At 38.4% G+C, this 15,319-nt stretch overlaps 1 protein-coding gene across 1 annotated transcript in view; it reads left to right on the plus strand.

Moving 5' to 3' along the window:
• Nucleotides 1–15,319, plus strand: part of LOC307136881 (solute carrier family 22 member 4-like) — a 42,424-nt gene that overhangs the window by 24,654 nt on the left and 2,451 nt on the right. The window contains exons 7-8 of the mRNA XM_079834214.1: nucleotides 12,016–12,230; nucleotides 15,004–15,186. Of these exons, the coding sequence (XP_079690340.1) occupies nucleotides 12,016–12,230; nucleotides 15,004–15,186 (398 nt within the window). The remainder of the gene's footprint in view (nucleotides 1–12,015; nucleotides 12,231–15,003; nucleotides 15,187–15,319) is intronic.

Consider the following 15,319-nt stretch of genomic DNA (forward strand, 5'->3'; position numbering starts at 1 on the left):
TTACTTCTCTGAGGGAAATGTGGAGTTTCTGCTCGAGGGCGCCCTCTGGCTTCCAGTATGAATGAAAGAAAGTTTGGGTAACAAATATGAAAAATAATACTTCTCTCTAAATAAATTTATATGACAACCCATATGTTTTTCTCCAATGTACAGTTTTTCCCCCACAGTGGATGCATAAGAGGCTCATATTTCATATTAAATACATAGACTTTAAGAAATGTATATCACAGATAAAAAGCACAGAATTTCTTTATTTTTTATTTTATTTTTTACAATAAATCTTTAGACCGTTCTAATGATTTTTAGTCATAGGCTGTCTGCACATTAACAGGTAACCCAGCAGGGTTTTTTTGTAAAATAAGTTTTCTGTAAAATATAAATGTTATTTTATTAGTATTATTATTATATTGTTATATTTATTCTTAAATACTCTATTTAAAAAAAATTTATCATTAAAATGTTATTGTAATAGTAATATTTCTAATTTTGTTAAATATTTGTATTTATTGAATATAATCATTATTATTAGTCTCGTTAATATATAAACATTAATATATAAAATGTTATATGCATACACTTTTCATTTGTAAAAAAAAAAAAAAAAATGTGCATTTTAACCAGAATAATCTTTATGGTCTTAAAATGTCTTAAAAAGGTCTTAAATTTGACTTTCTGAAACCTGCAAGAACCCTGTTTGTTAATAAATTCCTTTTTCCCCGCATTTGAGGCCTCACCTTAGTTTTCCTTCATTCACCATGACATAACGGTCCGACCTATCATGAGGACTCAGCGGAAGAAGGGTTCGCCTCATCCACCAGCCCCCACTGTCCCGTGCCCTCTATACCAGCGCATACTTCAGTTTGAGGTCTTGTGTTCCCTCCGTCAGCAAGGGACGGAGCCTAGAAGGTTTTCTGAACAATTCAACAAAGCGGCGGAGGGTCTAGGACTCAACGACGGGGCACTCAAGGACCTTTTTAATTACGCCCTGGATGAGCCGTTTGACTGGGTGGTAATTAGAGGGTTGGATTTTATATCTTTTGAGGCGGCAGTGGAGTATTTGGCCCGCCTGGTGCAGAAGGCTTTCGGTGGTCCCTGTTCCTGTGGTCCCTGTTCCGGTGGTCCCTGTTCCTGTTGTCCCTGTTCCTGTGGTCCCTGTTCCGGTGGTCCCAGTTCCGGTGGACCCAGTTCCGGTGGTCCCAGTTCCGATGGACCCAGTTCCGGTGGACCCAGTTCCGGTGGTCCCAGTTCCGGTGGACCCAATTCCAGTGGACCCAGTTCCGGTGGTCCCTGTTTCTGTGGTCCCAGTTCCGGTGGTCTCTGTTCCTGTGGTCCCTGTTCCGGTGGTCCCTGTTCCTGTGGTCCCAGTTCCGGTGGTCCCGGGTCCGGTGGTCTCGATTCCGGAGGTCCCAGTTCCGGAGGTCCCAGTTCCGGAGGTCCCAGTTCCGGTGGTCCCGAAGCGGAGGAGGAGGAGAAAGGCTCCCTCCGTGGAAGTTCCGGTGGTCCCAAGCCCAGAGACCATCCCGGAGGTTGCGGCCTTTTTCCGACACGCCGTCCAGGTGTCTTGCTCTGCCCGCGCCGCCCAGGCGTCTTGAACTCTGCAGGCCGCCCGGGCCTCTCGAACTCTGTGGGCCGCCCTGGCCGCCTGAACTCTGCGGGCCGCCCCTGGTCTGTCCCTCCCGTCCCGCCCTGGTCTTATGGAGCGTTTGGTAGCCTGGTAACCTCAGATGGAACTGAGCTTGTGGAGTCCAAAGCCAAACTCACTCCCTTAGACCATAAAGGAGATGCTGTCAAAGCAGAAATGGTAAAGGGTAAATGGACTGCATTTATATAGCGCCTTTAACAGACCAATGGCCATCCAAAGTGCTTTACACATTGCCTCACATTCACCCATTCACACACAGACGGCGATGTCAGCCATGCAAGGCGCCATCCAGCTCGTCGGGAGCAGCTGGGGTTAGGTGTCTTGCTCATGGACACCTCGGCACTTGGTCAGGTGGAACCGGGGATCGAACCACCAACCTTCTGGTTTGTAGACAACCTACATGAACCACTGAGCTTCTGCCGCGAAAATGTGTGGAGCAGTGTTTGCCACACACCTGTGGAAGTACTTTGAGCAGCAGAGCCGAATTAGAGTTGAGAAATGGTACCATTTGGTTGATAGCGGTACAGTGAGAAAGCTATGGCTATAAAATGTTCTTCGTAATAGAATTGGAGAGATCCAAGGAATCACAAAGGTGCAAGAGTTGTGGTGTATGCCGGGTCCACAAAACATTTCTGACGTGATCACTAACCCGTTAACCTTTGTAACCTGCTCCTCCCCTCTACTTAGGATTAGTAGGAACGTCTGGGTCATTGGAGGCAGGAGAATAGCCCAAAAGGTTGTTGACAGTTGCGCTCAGTGTAGAAAAACCAAAGCAAAGAAATGTCAGCAAGTCATGGGTGTTTACCACCAGAGAGATTGCATCCTATCCTAAGTTTGCAACAGTAGATCTCTTTGGACACTGCTATGTGAAAGATGACGTTAAGAAACCAGTATCACTGAAGGTCTTGGGTGTTGTCTTTTGCTGCATGTCGAGCAGCGCCATTCAAGCAGAGCTAGCTAACTCTCAAATGACCAAAACATTTTTAAAGGATTTTCTGCAGCCAGGAGCTATCCCAGGAAGAGATCAGTTCCTGTAAAACCAGTCCTGGTCCAAAGTCCTTGAGGGCATTGACAAGTCTGCTCTAGAGGAAATCCATCCAGCCGATTCTCCACATAGGAATGGAGCTGCGGAATCTTCAAATGGCAGCCAATCCCGCTAACGACCAGCCAATCAAGTATCCAGAATGCCAGGAAGACTGTCTCCAGTATGTCACGCCAATCGCATAATTGCTATGGCGAGCATCCCAAAGTGGTGATGTCAAGACATTTGACTTTTCTCCAAGCCATGCAGTCGGTTGTGGAGATGCTGGAGCCAGCTTGCAAGGTCCTAACTTGTTTTTATCGTTTTTTATTGCTTGGTTGCAATTTTCTCAAGCAATTAGACTGCTTGTAAACTTTCAAAACTCTTAGTACTAATATCATAGCAGATACAATTTTCAATTGTGTTAGTACAATACACAACCTTTTCAGTACACAAAATAACTGTTTCACCTATATAATTTAATTCACAATAACTGCCTTTCATAAAGCTCATACTATAAAACTTTTGATTTGCATCTCTTCTTTTTCATTTGTCTATTATTTAATCCAACTGATCTTAATAGTTAATCAATTAATCATTTGGTACCCCTATAGAATTATATTAAGATATTCAATATTATTGAAATTAGATATTGATTCTATAGACATAGCTTCTATAGAACTTGTTTGCAATTTCCAATATTGATTACCAAATGTAATTAATTATTTTTACATATGTGATTTATTTTAGATGATTTATCTCAGAAGAAGGGAGACAGATGGCATCAAATACAGCATTTTACATTACAGTATGTATGCCATGTTATACGGTAAACCGATTACCATGGTAGAGATTGCCACATTACTGTACCTCACCCTTATAAAGCTCAACTACAGTATAGAATCAGTCATATGATACAGTGAGAGCACAGAACCTCATGGCCGTTTCATCACATCTTTTATTGACACACTAGATAGAAGTTGGGTAATACTGTAAGTGTATTTTCTAATGTGGCATCTGTATTACTGTAACTATTTCAGCAACAAGGGTGATTTGACACTGATTGTTAAAAGTACTGAAGTACTAAATTGAAGATCACACTGTTGTGTTTCAATGATTATACCAAATGTTCTCATTACATATTACAATAATCTTGTGTTTGAATGATTATGTGGACTGAAAATATATATAACTGTAATGAAAGCATGAGATTAGGTTTTGAAAGAATGACTAGTGTTACAAGTGTGATCAGTGTGATACTTTTGTACTAAGAGTTTTTTGAAAATGTACACCTTACTTGCGAAAATAGTACCAAAGTGGATTAAAAAAAAATAGACAAATGTATTAAACTGAACGAGAAGAGATGCAAATCAAAAGTTTGATAGTAAGAGCTCTATGAAAGGCAGTTACTGTGAATGAAATGTTTATATAGGTTTTTAAAAAAAAAAGAGTGTAGTGAAAAGGATACTTTGTGGTTTTGTGTATTGTACAAACAATTGAAAATGATGAAATGTTTTGGAAAAAAGTGCACTTTTGATGATCTGTTGGGATATTAGTACTAAGAGAATGTACTCCTTACTAAGCGAATAAAAACAACTGTAATTACCAGTATTAGTGCCAATCCAGCAAAGGAATCGTAAGAGACGTCGAGCCTTCCCAAGTTATCCTGTTCCTATCACAAAGCCCTTGAAAGCGAGAACTAACTATCCAATGTCCACTGGGAGCCAAGGAGAAGATCCCGACTGGTGGTTGTTACAAACTGCTCGGAGATGCAAAGGCTGAGGATCCAAACGCAGTAGTTTATTAAAGGGTGATCCAAAGACGTAATCCAAAAGGTTAAAAACAGGGCCGGCCCTGACCAATTTGCTACCCCAGGCAAGATTTTAATTGGTGCCCCTTGTGTCAAGGTTTAGCACTACACGTTATCAGTCTTTGGAAACACTCGTACTGTTTTATTTTTGTAATGCATTGATGTTTTATTTTTATTGTTGTTGTTTTATATGATGTCCAGTCCATTCTACCCCGTCATTATGCTGATGATATTATTATTATTATTATTTATCTTTTAAAGGCTGATGATAGTCAAACTATACAAAAATTGCACCTATGCCACAAAACAGCCTAAACACAAAGAGCAAGAGGGCATCTAACATTCATGCACAAACTATTCATTGAGAACAAGCAAAAGTGTTTGTTTTCCAGTAGATGGCAGCAATACTCCACTAAACTATGAGCATTCATGTTTTCACCAGGAATTAAACAGAAATGTAGATATTTAATGGGAATTTTACATAAAATGTTGCTATTTTAAATAAACCTGTATATAAATATCATTACTAATTTGGGCAAATACATTTTAAAATTGATATACACCCCCTTAAAACTCTCTTAAAACTGCACAACTGCAGAGTTAAAACATTAGGCTATTAAAAAAGTGATATTACATGCGTTTAATATTTTAATATTATTTATTTTTTACAAAATCACACTGGCTGTGGCCTCTGGAGAACCCAGAACAGCTGCTTGCATAAAGTTTAAGGTAAAAATAACTGGAATTAATTAGCAAACTTAAAGCAAACTTAAAACTTAAATACAAAATTAGTATTTTACTACTATGCAATTAAATAAACTGTTCATCAATTTGCCTATATCACTTTACTTCTGTCTTTACACTGCAAAACAAATTTCTTCTTATTTAAACAAGAATCTTTTTCTTGTTTCCAGTCCAAATATCTAAACATTCTTAAATCAAGGTGCATTTACTATAGATAAAAAAAATGACATAAGACATTTTTCTTGTTTACTTGAAAATAAAATCAAAATGAAGTGAGTTTTTGCTTAAAACAAGCAAAATTATCTGCCAATGGGGTGAGAAAAATAATCTTATTTCTGTTTGGGACAGAAACAAGATTTCAATCAGGAACAAGATTATTTTTCTCACTCTGTTGGCAGATCATTTTGCTTGTTTGAAGCAAAAACTCACTTCATTTTGATTTTATTTTCAAGAAAACAAGAAAAATATCTTCTGTCATTTTACTTATCTAGTAAATGCACCTTGATTTAAGAATTTTTAGATATTTAGACTAGAAACAAAATACAAATACTAAGTAAGAAGAGCAGTGTATCCCTTATCTTGCCTGGGGCTTCTGTCTTTTTTGACACTACAATTCGGCCATCCGTCATAAATAATCAGGCAACTTACACCGTGTCAACACCTGGCGCGAGCGGCCAAGCACCCTAAAAAATGAAAGCAATCCTGTCTACGTTGGATGCGGCGAGAGGCGACGCGACACAACAAATTCCCCTAACGATAAACTGATCGCGCGTTGTATTTCTGACGCACTTCAAGTAGATTGGCAGGGGGAGATTGATGAGGCGAACTGGGAAGAGGCGGGGGACTTAGTTAGGTTTTTTTTGCGCTTTATTTGGTAATATTTCAAATTAATATTAATAAAATAGTATCAGTAATACATTTTGGCGCCCCTATGGATGAGTGGCGCCCCTAGCATTTGCCTATTCCGCCTATGCCACGGGCCGGCACTGGTTAAAAACACAGGCAAACAATCCAAACAGATGACGGGGAAGGAACTCAGGCAAACTGAAAGGTCAACAGGGCAAATCCGGAAAACAGGCAACAGTAGTGATGGGCGCATTCGAAACACTGCTTTATGAACCTTTACGAATCTTTTGTTTCGCATCAGTTGTTCAGAGCGTGCATCAAACTGCCAAAGTCACGTGATTTCAGTAAATGAAGCTTCGCTACATCATGACTGTTTTGAATTGTTTTGACATTTTAATGGTTCACTGCTGGACCTCGGCGATGATTTCTGTGAACCCATGATTTATGCAGATTCACTGAGATCGCCCTCCCAGCGGTGGAACATTGAACAAGCCTCTATGGGTTTTACCTGATCTCTGATCAGTTTTATTCATTTGTAGAGGTTTTAATAAGACATTAATGTAATTAAAATGAATAATAGTAGTTTTTATTCATGTTTGACCTAAGTTTTTGTTGCATTAACAGTTTGACCAGCATGTGGCGTTTCAAACGCTTTGAAAAAGTGAATCGTTTTGCAAATCATTTAGTATGAAAAGCTTAATTTCTCCCATCATTATGCAACAGGGTCAAAAATCATGAAACAGATAACCAAAAGAGCACTCAGAAATGCAGTTGTGACACATACAAGACTTAGCAATGAATGACAGACTAAACCGGGCTTATATAGGCAACTTTAATGATACACAGCTGAAGACAATCAGGGATAATGAGTCTGGGCAGTGGGTTCTGGGAAATGTAGTCCATGTTGATATGGCAATGGTCTAGGGAGGAGTGCCCTCTGGTGGATATCAAGGGCACTCCAGCTGGTGATCGTGACATTCGTCCTCATTCCAATGCTGCGTTCCAGTTTTTATTATGCCCTTCACTTGCTTACTTCCCTCCGTCTCGTTCACTCGGATGTGCGTCATTGCTTGCGTTGCATGAGTGCCCACTACTGGTGGGCTGAACTGGAACGTCCTAAGCCCTTGATCACTTTGAATCCACTATGGAGTTGATTTATTATTTATGTGTTTCCTTTACGAAATTTATAAAAATAATTCAAATATCATAGAGTTGTTTGTGGTGGGGTGAATTAAACGCGATATGGGGTGACGTCACATTCGTGTTGCATTGTGGGATATGAAGCTGCCTGTTGTGTACATATGAAGTCGATTATTCCATATAAACTTCGCTCAAAAAATTATTTTATTATGCTGTTCACTTTATTTAAGCAATTCATCTTGATATAACACCATTATATCAGGTTTCAAATGTAATTGATTCATGTTAAACTGACTTAAACTGTTACTTTTTGACATTACTTGATCTTTTCATTTTGAAATAACATGTTTCAATTAAGTAACCCAATCAAACAAGACTTTCACTTCCCATCATGCTTTGCAAAGGGGCTGAATTCAGAGAGTAAATGTTTAAATAAAGTGCTATTTGATGCATTTTTAACAAGATGAGAAAACGGAGAGACTTTTTAATGCTTAATGTTTTATGTTGGTATTTAAAAGGTTTTGTTATGTTTGTGTTTTATGTTAGCATATGCTTGGGGTAAGGACCTGCTAATAACAATTAAAGTCGTTTTTAATAATAAAAAAACAACTACTTTGGGCATGCCATGGATGTAACCAAACAATCTTCTGGCTAGCCAAAGACCTTGTAAAAGGTTTTGTAAATGTTGTAAAAATTGTTTTACTAAACAAAAATAATCAATTAAACTGAGTATGTGTTTTGGTTTGTTATTATATTCATTTTACAATAATTAAATTGAATAGTTTTTGACAAAATTAAGAATGTAAACCTGATTTAACCAAATGGCATTGAATTAACCTTACGTAAAAAAAAATAAGTTTACTGAAATTATCAATGTTAACCCTTAATCGTCCCTCAAGTAGGGTTTACGTTTGAGGCCCTTGTGCTCAGATAGACCCCAAACTTTTACAGAGCGATTGCATAAGGAAATATAATTTTTTTACATGGAAAACTATATATCATTTTTTTTATTTACTTCTCAACTATACATTTATGCTGTGTTTTTGTGGGTATTTGGTAGTTTTTTTACCTATTGACTGCACAAATACTTAACTATATCATAAATTGGCTCATTAAAAATTATTTTTTTATGAAAAAATCACTTGAATGATGATCTTAAATAAATATAAATAGTTTTTGGACATTGCTCTATGTGTTAGGGATAGAATACCGCCATCTGTAGGTTTGTGGAAAAACTTTAGGAATTATAGTTAAAGAGAGAGAGAGAGAGAGAGAGAGAGAGAGAGAGAGAGAGAGAGAGAGAGAGAGAGTGCAATGAGCACATTATCCACTAGAGGTCCAGAGGGAAGTTATGCAGAAGTTAAGCTGCCTTTCATCTTTCTTTTATTTGCCCTTTTCCCTCTCTTTCTCATGATTGTTCATGTTGCATTTGTGCTCTAGTATTTGTCCTTCATTTATGTATGGAATTTTATCAGATTTATGCCAGTTTTGTTGATTTTATTTGCCAGTTTGTTTCTATAAAAATGCTCTCTGTTACAGTCACACACATGTGTGTGTGTTTGTGTGTGTGTGTGTGTGTGGGTATGTGTATGAGACAGAAAGTTCGTTCCACTTTGTGTTTATGCTCTAGGACCAGATCTTGATATAAATGTAGACATTTTCAGATTTATACTGGATTTAGTTGATTTTTTTTTTACAAACAAAGGGAAAAAAAGCATTTTTTACATTTTCCCTTTCATTGCCAAAATCCAAAAAAATGCTCCAGACACCTGTGTTTGTGTGATTGTGATTGTGAGTGAACATGCTTGTTCCATATTGCATTTGTGCTCTAGTATTAGTACTTCATTTATTTATGAAAATCTTTCAGATTTATGCCAGTTTTGTTGATTTTATTTGCCAATTTCAATAAAAATACTCTCTGTTGCAGTCACACACATGTGTGTGTACGTGTGTGTGTATGAGATAGAAAGTTCGTTCTACTTTGTGTTTATGCTCTAGGACCAGACCTTGATATAAATGTGGAAATTTTCAGATTTATACTGGATTTAGTTAATTTTTTTGACAAAAAAAGTGATTTTTTTTTATTTTTTACACTTTCCCATTCATTTTCAATGTGGGGTCAATCTGACCCCGAGGGACTTAAATGGTAAAAAAATTTTTACACACCTTTAGAACAACCAAATCAAGCCCAGATTTTTTGTGCATGTTTAGATAGATTAATTAGGAAAAGTCACAGAGTCTCATGGCCCTGAGATGAAGGCAACACTTTTAAAAAATGGAGGAAAAGTCCAGTGGGGTCAGCTGGACCCCAAGGGACAATTAAGGGTTAATTAAATTCAACATAACCCAATTACGTGGAACCTGTTGACATAAAAAAAATTAAGTAAATCCAACGTATCATTTTTTTTGAGTGTTCCCTCGTCCACTTAACGAAGTGGAACACGCTTCAAAATGGCGGCAGGGATTCCCCCGAGGGAAGTGCTTAGGGAATTTTGCAAGTGCGTGTCTAAAAGTGGAGTGGAACACATAAGCAGTTGAGGAACAAATGGGTATATCATTTAGTGAAATATCCTAACCTGTTTAGAGGTATCGGTGAAAACAGTTTGCCTTCTAAGCATTGCAATTTCCTAGTGTACCATTTTGTTCATTGCGTTATCACAAATAAAACAATCAACTCCAAGGAACGAATCGGGATCAGGGGAGTAGTTTTAAATTGGGTAAGCAGTTATCTGAGAGACAGGCAACAATTTGTGAAGATAGGAGAGTATTCATTTGAATGTCTGGGCATGGCTTGTGGTGTCCCACAGGGGTCAGTGCTGGGACCAAAGTTATTTTTATTATTTATTTATTTATTTATTAGTTTATTTAACAGGGACAGTGTATGGCACTCAGCCACACCAGAATTAGCTACAAGCTAAATTTCATCTGTAGTCCCTGGTTTAATTATATATTAATGATATTTGTAAAGTATCTGAAGTAGTGAAGTTTGTATTATTTGCAGATGACACAAACATATTTGGTTCAGGAGACAACTTACAGCTTCTTTCGGAATGAATCACTTCGGAATTTAAGAAAATAAAACAATGGTTGGATACTAACAGATTATCGATCAATTTGAGTAAAACTACATTCATGGTATTTGGAAACTGTGAGTCAAAGCAACAAGCACAAATACAGATAGAGGGGGCTAACTTAGAAAGAGTAAATGAAAATAAATTTCTTAGATGAAAAGATATGCTGATAGCCTCACATAAAATACATCAAAACCAAACTGTCCAGAAGCATTGCAGTTCTAGCTAGGGCTAAGCATATGCTGGATCTTAAATCTCTTCGTATCTTGTACTGCTCATTATTGTTACCTTATTTGAACTATTGTGTAGAGGTTTGGGGAAGCACTTACCGGCATTCACTACAGCTGTTAGTCATAATGCAAAAAAGAGCTATGAGAATCATTCATAATGCAGGATTCTGTGAACATACAAATTCATTATTTTTGCAGTCGAGATTATTAAAATACTACGATCAAATTGAATATCAAACTGCAGTATTTATGTTCAAAGTAAAAAATAGGTTATTGCCTGGGAATATACAAAAGATGTTCTCTGAGAGGGAGGGAGGGTACAACTTAAGGGGAAGGGGAAACTTTAAGACTAATAGATTTAGAGCAACAAGGAAAAGATTATGTTTATCAATTTGCGGAGTTAAATTGTGGAATAAACTAGATGAAAAAATTAAAGCAATTCCCTAACATATTCCTCTTTAAAAAATGTATACAGAAGTATCAAGAAGTACTGTAGGAAAATAGGAGAGCTCCTCTGTTATGACTTGAAATACTTGTAATAAAGTATGTATGTATGTATGTATGATTATATGTAGGTATGTGTTATGTAGCTATAGGGGTATAGATATGTATGTGTATATATAGAGATGTGTATATGTGTATGTATATATATGTAGATGTGTATATGTATATGCGTAGGTGTAGGCATATGTATGTTATTTAAAGGAAAGCAAGAATTAAAGGGGTAGGAGTACATAAGTTTTACTTCTTCCTACTCCTTTTCGTACATGAGATAGAAGCATGTTTATACAGGAAAGTAAGATACTTTGCTGTTTTCTTTTTAAATTTATTTTTCTTCTTTACTTTTTTTTCCCTTTTAAAATGTTGGAACATTATTGTATTTTATTATTATTATAATTTTTTTTCTTCTCTCATGTTCGAAATAAAGATATCAAATCAAATAAAAAAAATCAAAAAATCAAGCACAACTATGCAATATGCTTACACAAACGTAAAAAAAATAGAGATGTCAATTTTCCTAGGCCGGACATCACTTTTGGCCACTACTAAAAATATAACCTTTTATTCTAAGAATGAGCATAATGCGAATGCAGAGTTAAAAATTATGTTTTAAAAATGCTTTTTGTGATTGTATTTTTTGTGTCTCTTTTTCGTGTTCTCCAGCAGAACCTCTGTACAAAGAGTCACAAGATTAATGTCATATATTTGCTTGTTTGTTTAGAAATATGGCAGAAACATAAATCATAGCATTTTATTGTTTAAACATCCTAAAACTTTATTATTATTGGGTTCAAACTGAATTAGATTTTGAATCCCAGATTTTGATGTGGTCTCAGACTCTTGGCCCAGTGTGTTTTGTATTTGAATATGAAAAGGTCATCCTTTTTTTGGGTTATTTATTGGTTTTTAGTTACAAACATTTATATAAAATCAGTATAATATTTTAAAGGGAATATTAATCTCTGTACACTAAACTATGTGTATGGACCACACTGACTTTCTTCTGTTAGGTTTGCTGTCTCTGTTGGATACTGTGCCTTGTCTCTGAACACGTCCAGTCTACATGGGAACATCTTCCTGAACTGCTTCCTGTCAGCAATGGTGGAAGTGCCTGCGCTCTTCATGGCCTGGCTGATGCTCCGCCGTTTGCCACGCCGACTCTGCTTGTCTTCCACCCTGGCATTTGGAGGACTGCTTCTTCTCTTCATACACCTCATACCACAACGTGAGAAATTTATGAGCGATATTCATTAAAAGATATGTTTCAGCAGAAATAGTGAATAGAAGGTTTAGTGTTCACTTTTGAGTATGTTCAACCCTTATGCTGTGTTGAAAAACCTAAACCCGCCTCTTGTGTTCCCAGTCAAAAATGACCTGGCATTTTTAATTTTCAATGGATGGTCATTTTTGACTAATATATAGACTGAGCGACACGCGTCATAATCTGAAGACCACGCCCACCGGGGGGGAAAACAATCGAACGCTCTCCATTGACTTTGCATTGAGTGAAGCTGCATCATTGTCATTTCGGACTTATAACAAAAAACAGAACAATGTCTGAAAGCTGATATGTGAAAAAGTGTACAGCAAACAAGCTAAACAAAACCCACAACCAAAAACCCAGACGTTTTTATAAGCTATTGACCCAAAAAACGAGCGTTTAAGGACAAAAAAGTGGATTCAGGCCATTGAGACACGTTATATTACACTGAGAAGTACACACACTAGAGGAGAACGATATCAGCGACAGGAAATATATATAAAACTGACATTTGGATATTTGACTTAACAATGACAACATATTTACTGCACACATAGGTATACTGAGGCATACTGAGTGTCAGGATCCCAAAATTTACCCATTCTTCAGCTGAAGCTTCACTTCGTATTGCCTGTATTCACTTTTATCTTCTTAAACGCTCGTTTTTTTGGGTCGACGGCTTATAAAAACGTATTTCTGTGTTTTTTAGCTTGTTTGCTGTACACCTTGTCACATATCAGCTTTTAGACACTGTTCAGTTTTTTTGTTATAAGTCCGAAATGACAATGAGGCAGCCTCACGCAATACAAAGTCAATGGAAGGCGTTGGATTGTCGTCTTGAAAAATTTGTTTCCTCACCTTTCACTCACCACCTAAGGGAGCTGTCTACTTAAGGGACTCACTATTAGTGGAGACAGCTTCAACCTTATTGTTGACTCATGAAGCGGCTTGTAAACCCAACCTGTTGTGAGGCAGCTGCGCTTCATGAAACATAAAGAAGCTGCCTACTTAGAAACCCGCCATTAGGGGGAAGGCATGCCTTAAATATATATAAGAGGATCTGATTCAACCCCAAACACCACAGAAGAGCATTTTAGTAGAAAAATGCCCCATCCCGTCTGACCTAGAAACAGCATATCACAAGGCCAGAACTTCTGAATTAAGGGTGCTCAATCAGTGAGAAGGGATGCAAAACTCACGCAATAACCACTTCTCACCAGGGCCTAGAGATTGGGCTCTGGGGAGCTGAAGACTCAGCAGAAACACCCTCTGAGTGAGGGGAGTCCAACTCTCTGTCCAACTTAGACTAGGTTAAAACTGGGGATGGTAGAGTCTGCATAGGGTGGCCTCAAATGGACGAGGATGTTTCTACTTCGCTGCTCACAAAGGGGAGCCACCTGCTTAATAACCCATTATTGGGGAGACAGTTACAGCATTGAGCATATGCTAAAGCTTTTATTATAGGGAAACTGCCTGTAGAAGAACCCAAACAGGGAGGCAGTTTCATTTAGGGTACTAAGGGGACCCCGATTCTGTGGGAGGTAGCCACGACTTCATTGCCATAAGGGAGTTAGTTGCCTGCTTAAAATATCCCAATGAGGGGGAGGCAGCTAACCTTTCATCTTCAGCATATCACAAAATGGGAAATTGCGAGTGCTCAAAACTGTGACAAGGCCCTTACTTAGAACCCATAATGGGGAAGGTGCAACTCCTTCTACCAGCCTCCTGGGGACTTCCTGTTAAGCGTACACCATTTTGGGAAGCCCACACCCTGGTAAACCCAAGGGAGCTTCCTACTTACAGAACCCAACATCAGGGGGAGGAAGCTACCACCTTGTTGGTATTAATGAGCTTCCTACTTAATTAAAGGAACCCCCCAGGGGTGAGAATACTCTATTAAATAACTGTGTAGGAGTTTCCTAATTACCACTTAGGGAAGGAAGCGACAAGTAAGGAGACAGCTACAACCTTTGTATAATGCAATGAATCGTGAAGGGCCACCTTTGGGGAGGCAGCCGTGGCTTCACAAACATAAGAGAGCTACCTACTTAAGGTACCCACCAATAGGGGGAGAAAGCTTCAACCTTTACTGCCATGGCTCTTCCCTTTTTTTGTGAATTGCAGCCCCCAATGGAGGAAGACCTTCCTAAACCTCAAAGGATGAGGTCACCTTGCCAGCATAACAGAATTAGGGAGCCTCTACAAAAAGAAAAGATCCCTCAGGGGTGAAGATGCTCCACTTATTATCCTGAAGGTAATTTTCTACTTAAAGGGGGCCCTAAAGACTTAGGAGAGCAAGTTACACTTCACCTACTTACGGAACCCGCTATCAGACGGGTATCAACCTTAGTATATTGCAATGATACATAAAGTTGCCACCTACTTCGGACCCTAATTCCGGAGAGGCAGCCCTTATGCACTGCACTGACATAAACACCTGCTTAACAGGACCCCAACACATTGAGGGGAGCACAAACAGGGGGGTGTTACTTCCCTCTAAAGCGCGGCTGTTTACCACCACCCTTAGTCTCAATGACCTCCCTCAAATCCTTCTTCACCTCCTCTTGTCAGGCCTTCTGTGCCTCCTCTACCTCGGCTGGTCATTTTTGACTGGGAACATCACAAGTTGGAACAAAACAAGATGGAAAAAAATCTATCAATCATTTACAGAAGCAAAATCACATGTTAAGTATTTGGTCAACTTTGGATGTTATGTTTTGTCTCTTTTAACCTGCAGATATGAGTTATCTTACCATTTCTCTGGTGATGCTGGGAAAGTTTGGTCTGTCGGCAGCGTTTTCAATCGTGTACCCAGCGACTGCAGAGCTTTACCCCACCGTCGTGAGGGGCACGGCTTTAGGAACCTGCTCCATGGCGTCCAGAGTGGGCAGCCTTTCTGCACCATACTTCATCTACTTAGGTCTATAGTCTCTTCTATTTCATCTCTTAAATCTCATGTGAATAATCTAGTTCCTGTGTAAACTAGTATTTTTGTCTCATATTCTTGTATTCTCGTATTCTTGTCTCAAGAAAATATACAGTATATGCCAATG

The sequence above is a fragment of the Gobio gobio genome (assembly GCF_949357685.1).
Source record: "Gobio gobio genome assembly, chromosome: 14".
In the NCBI taxonomy this organism is placed as follows: Eukaryota; Metazoa; Chordata; class Actinopteri; order Cypriniformes; family Gobionidae; genus Gobio; species Gobio gobio.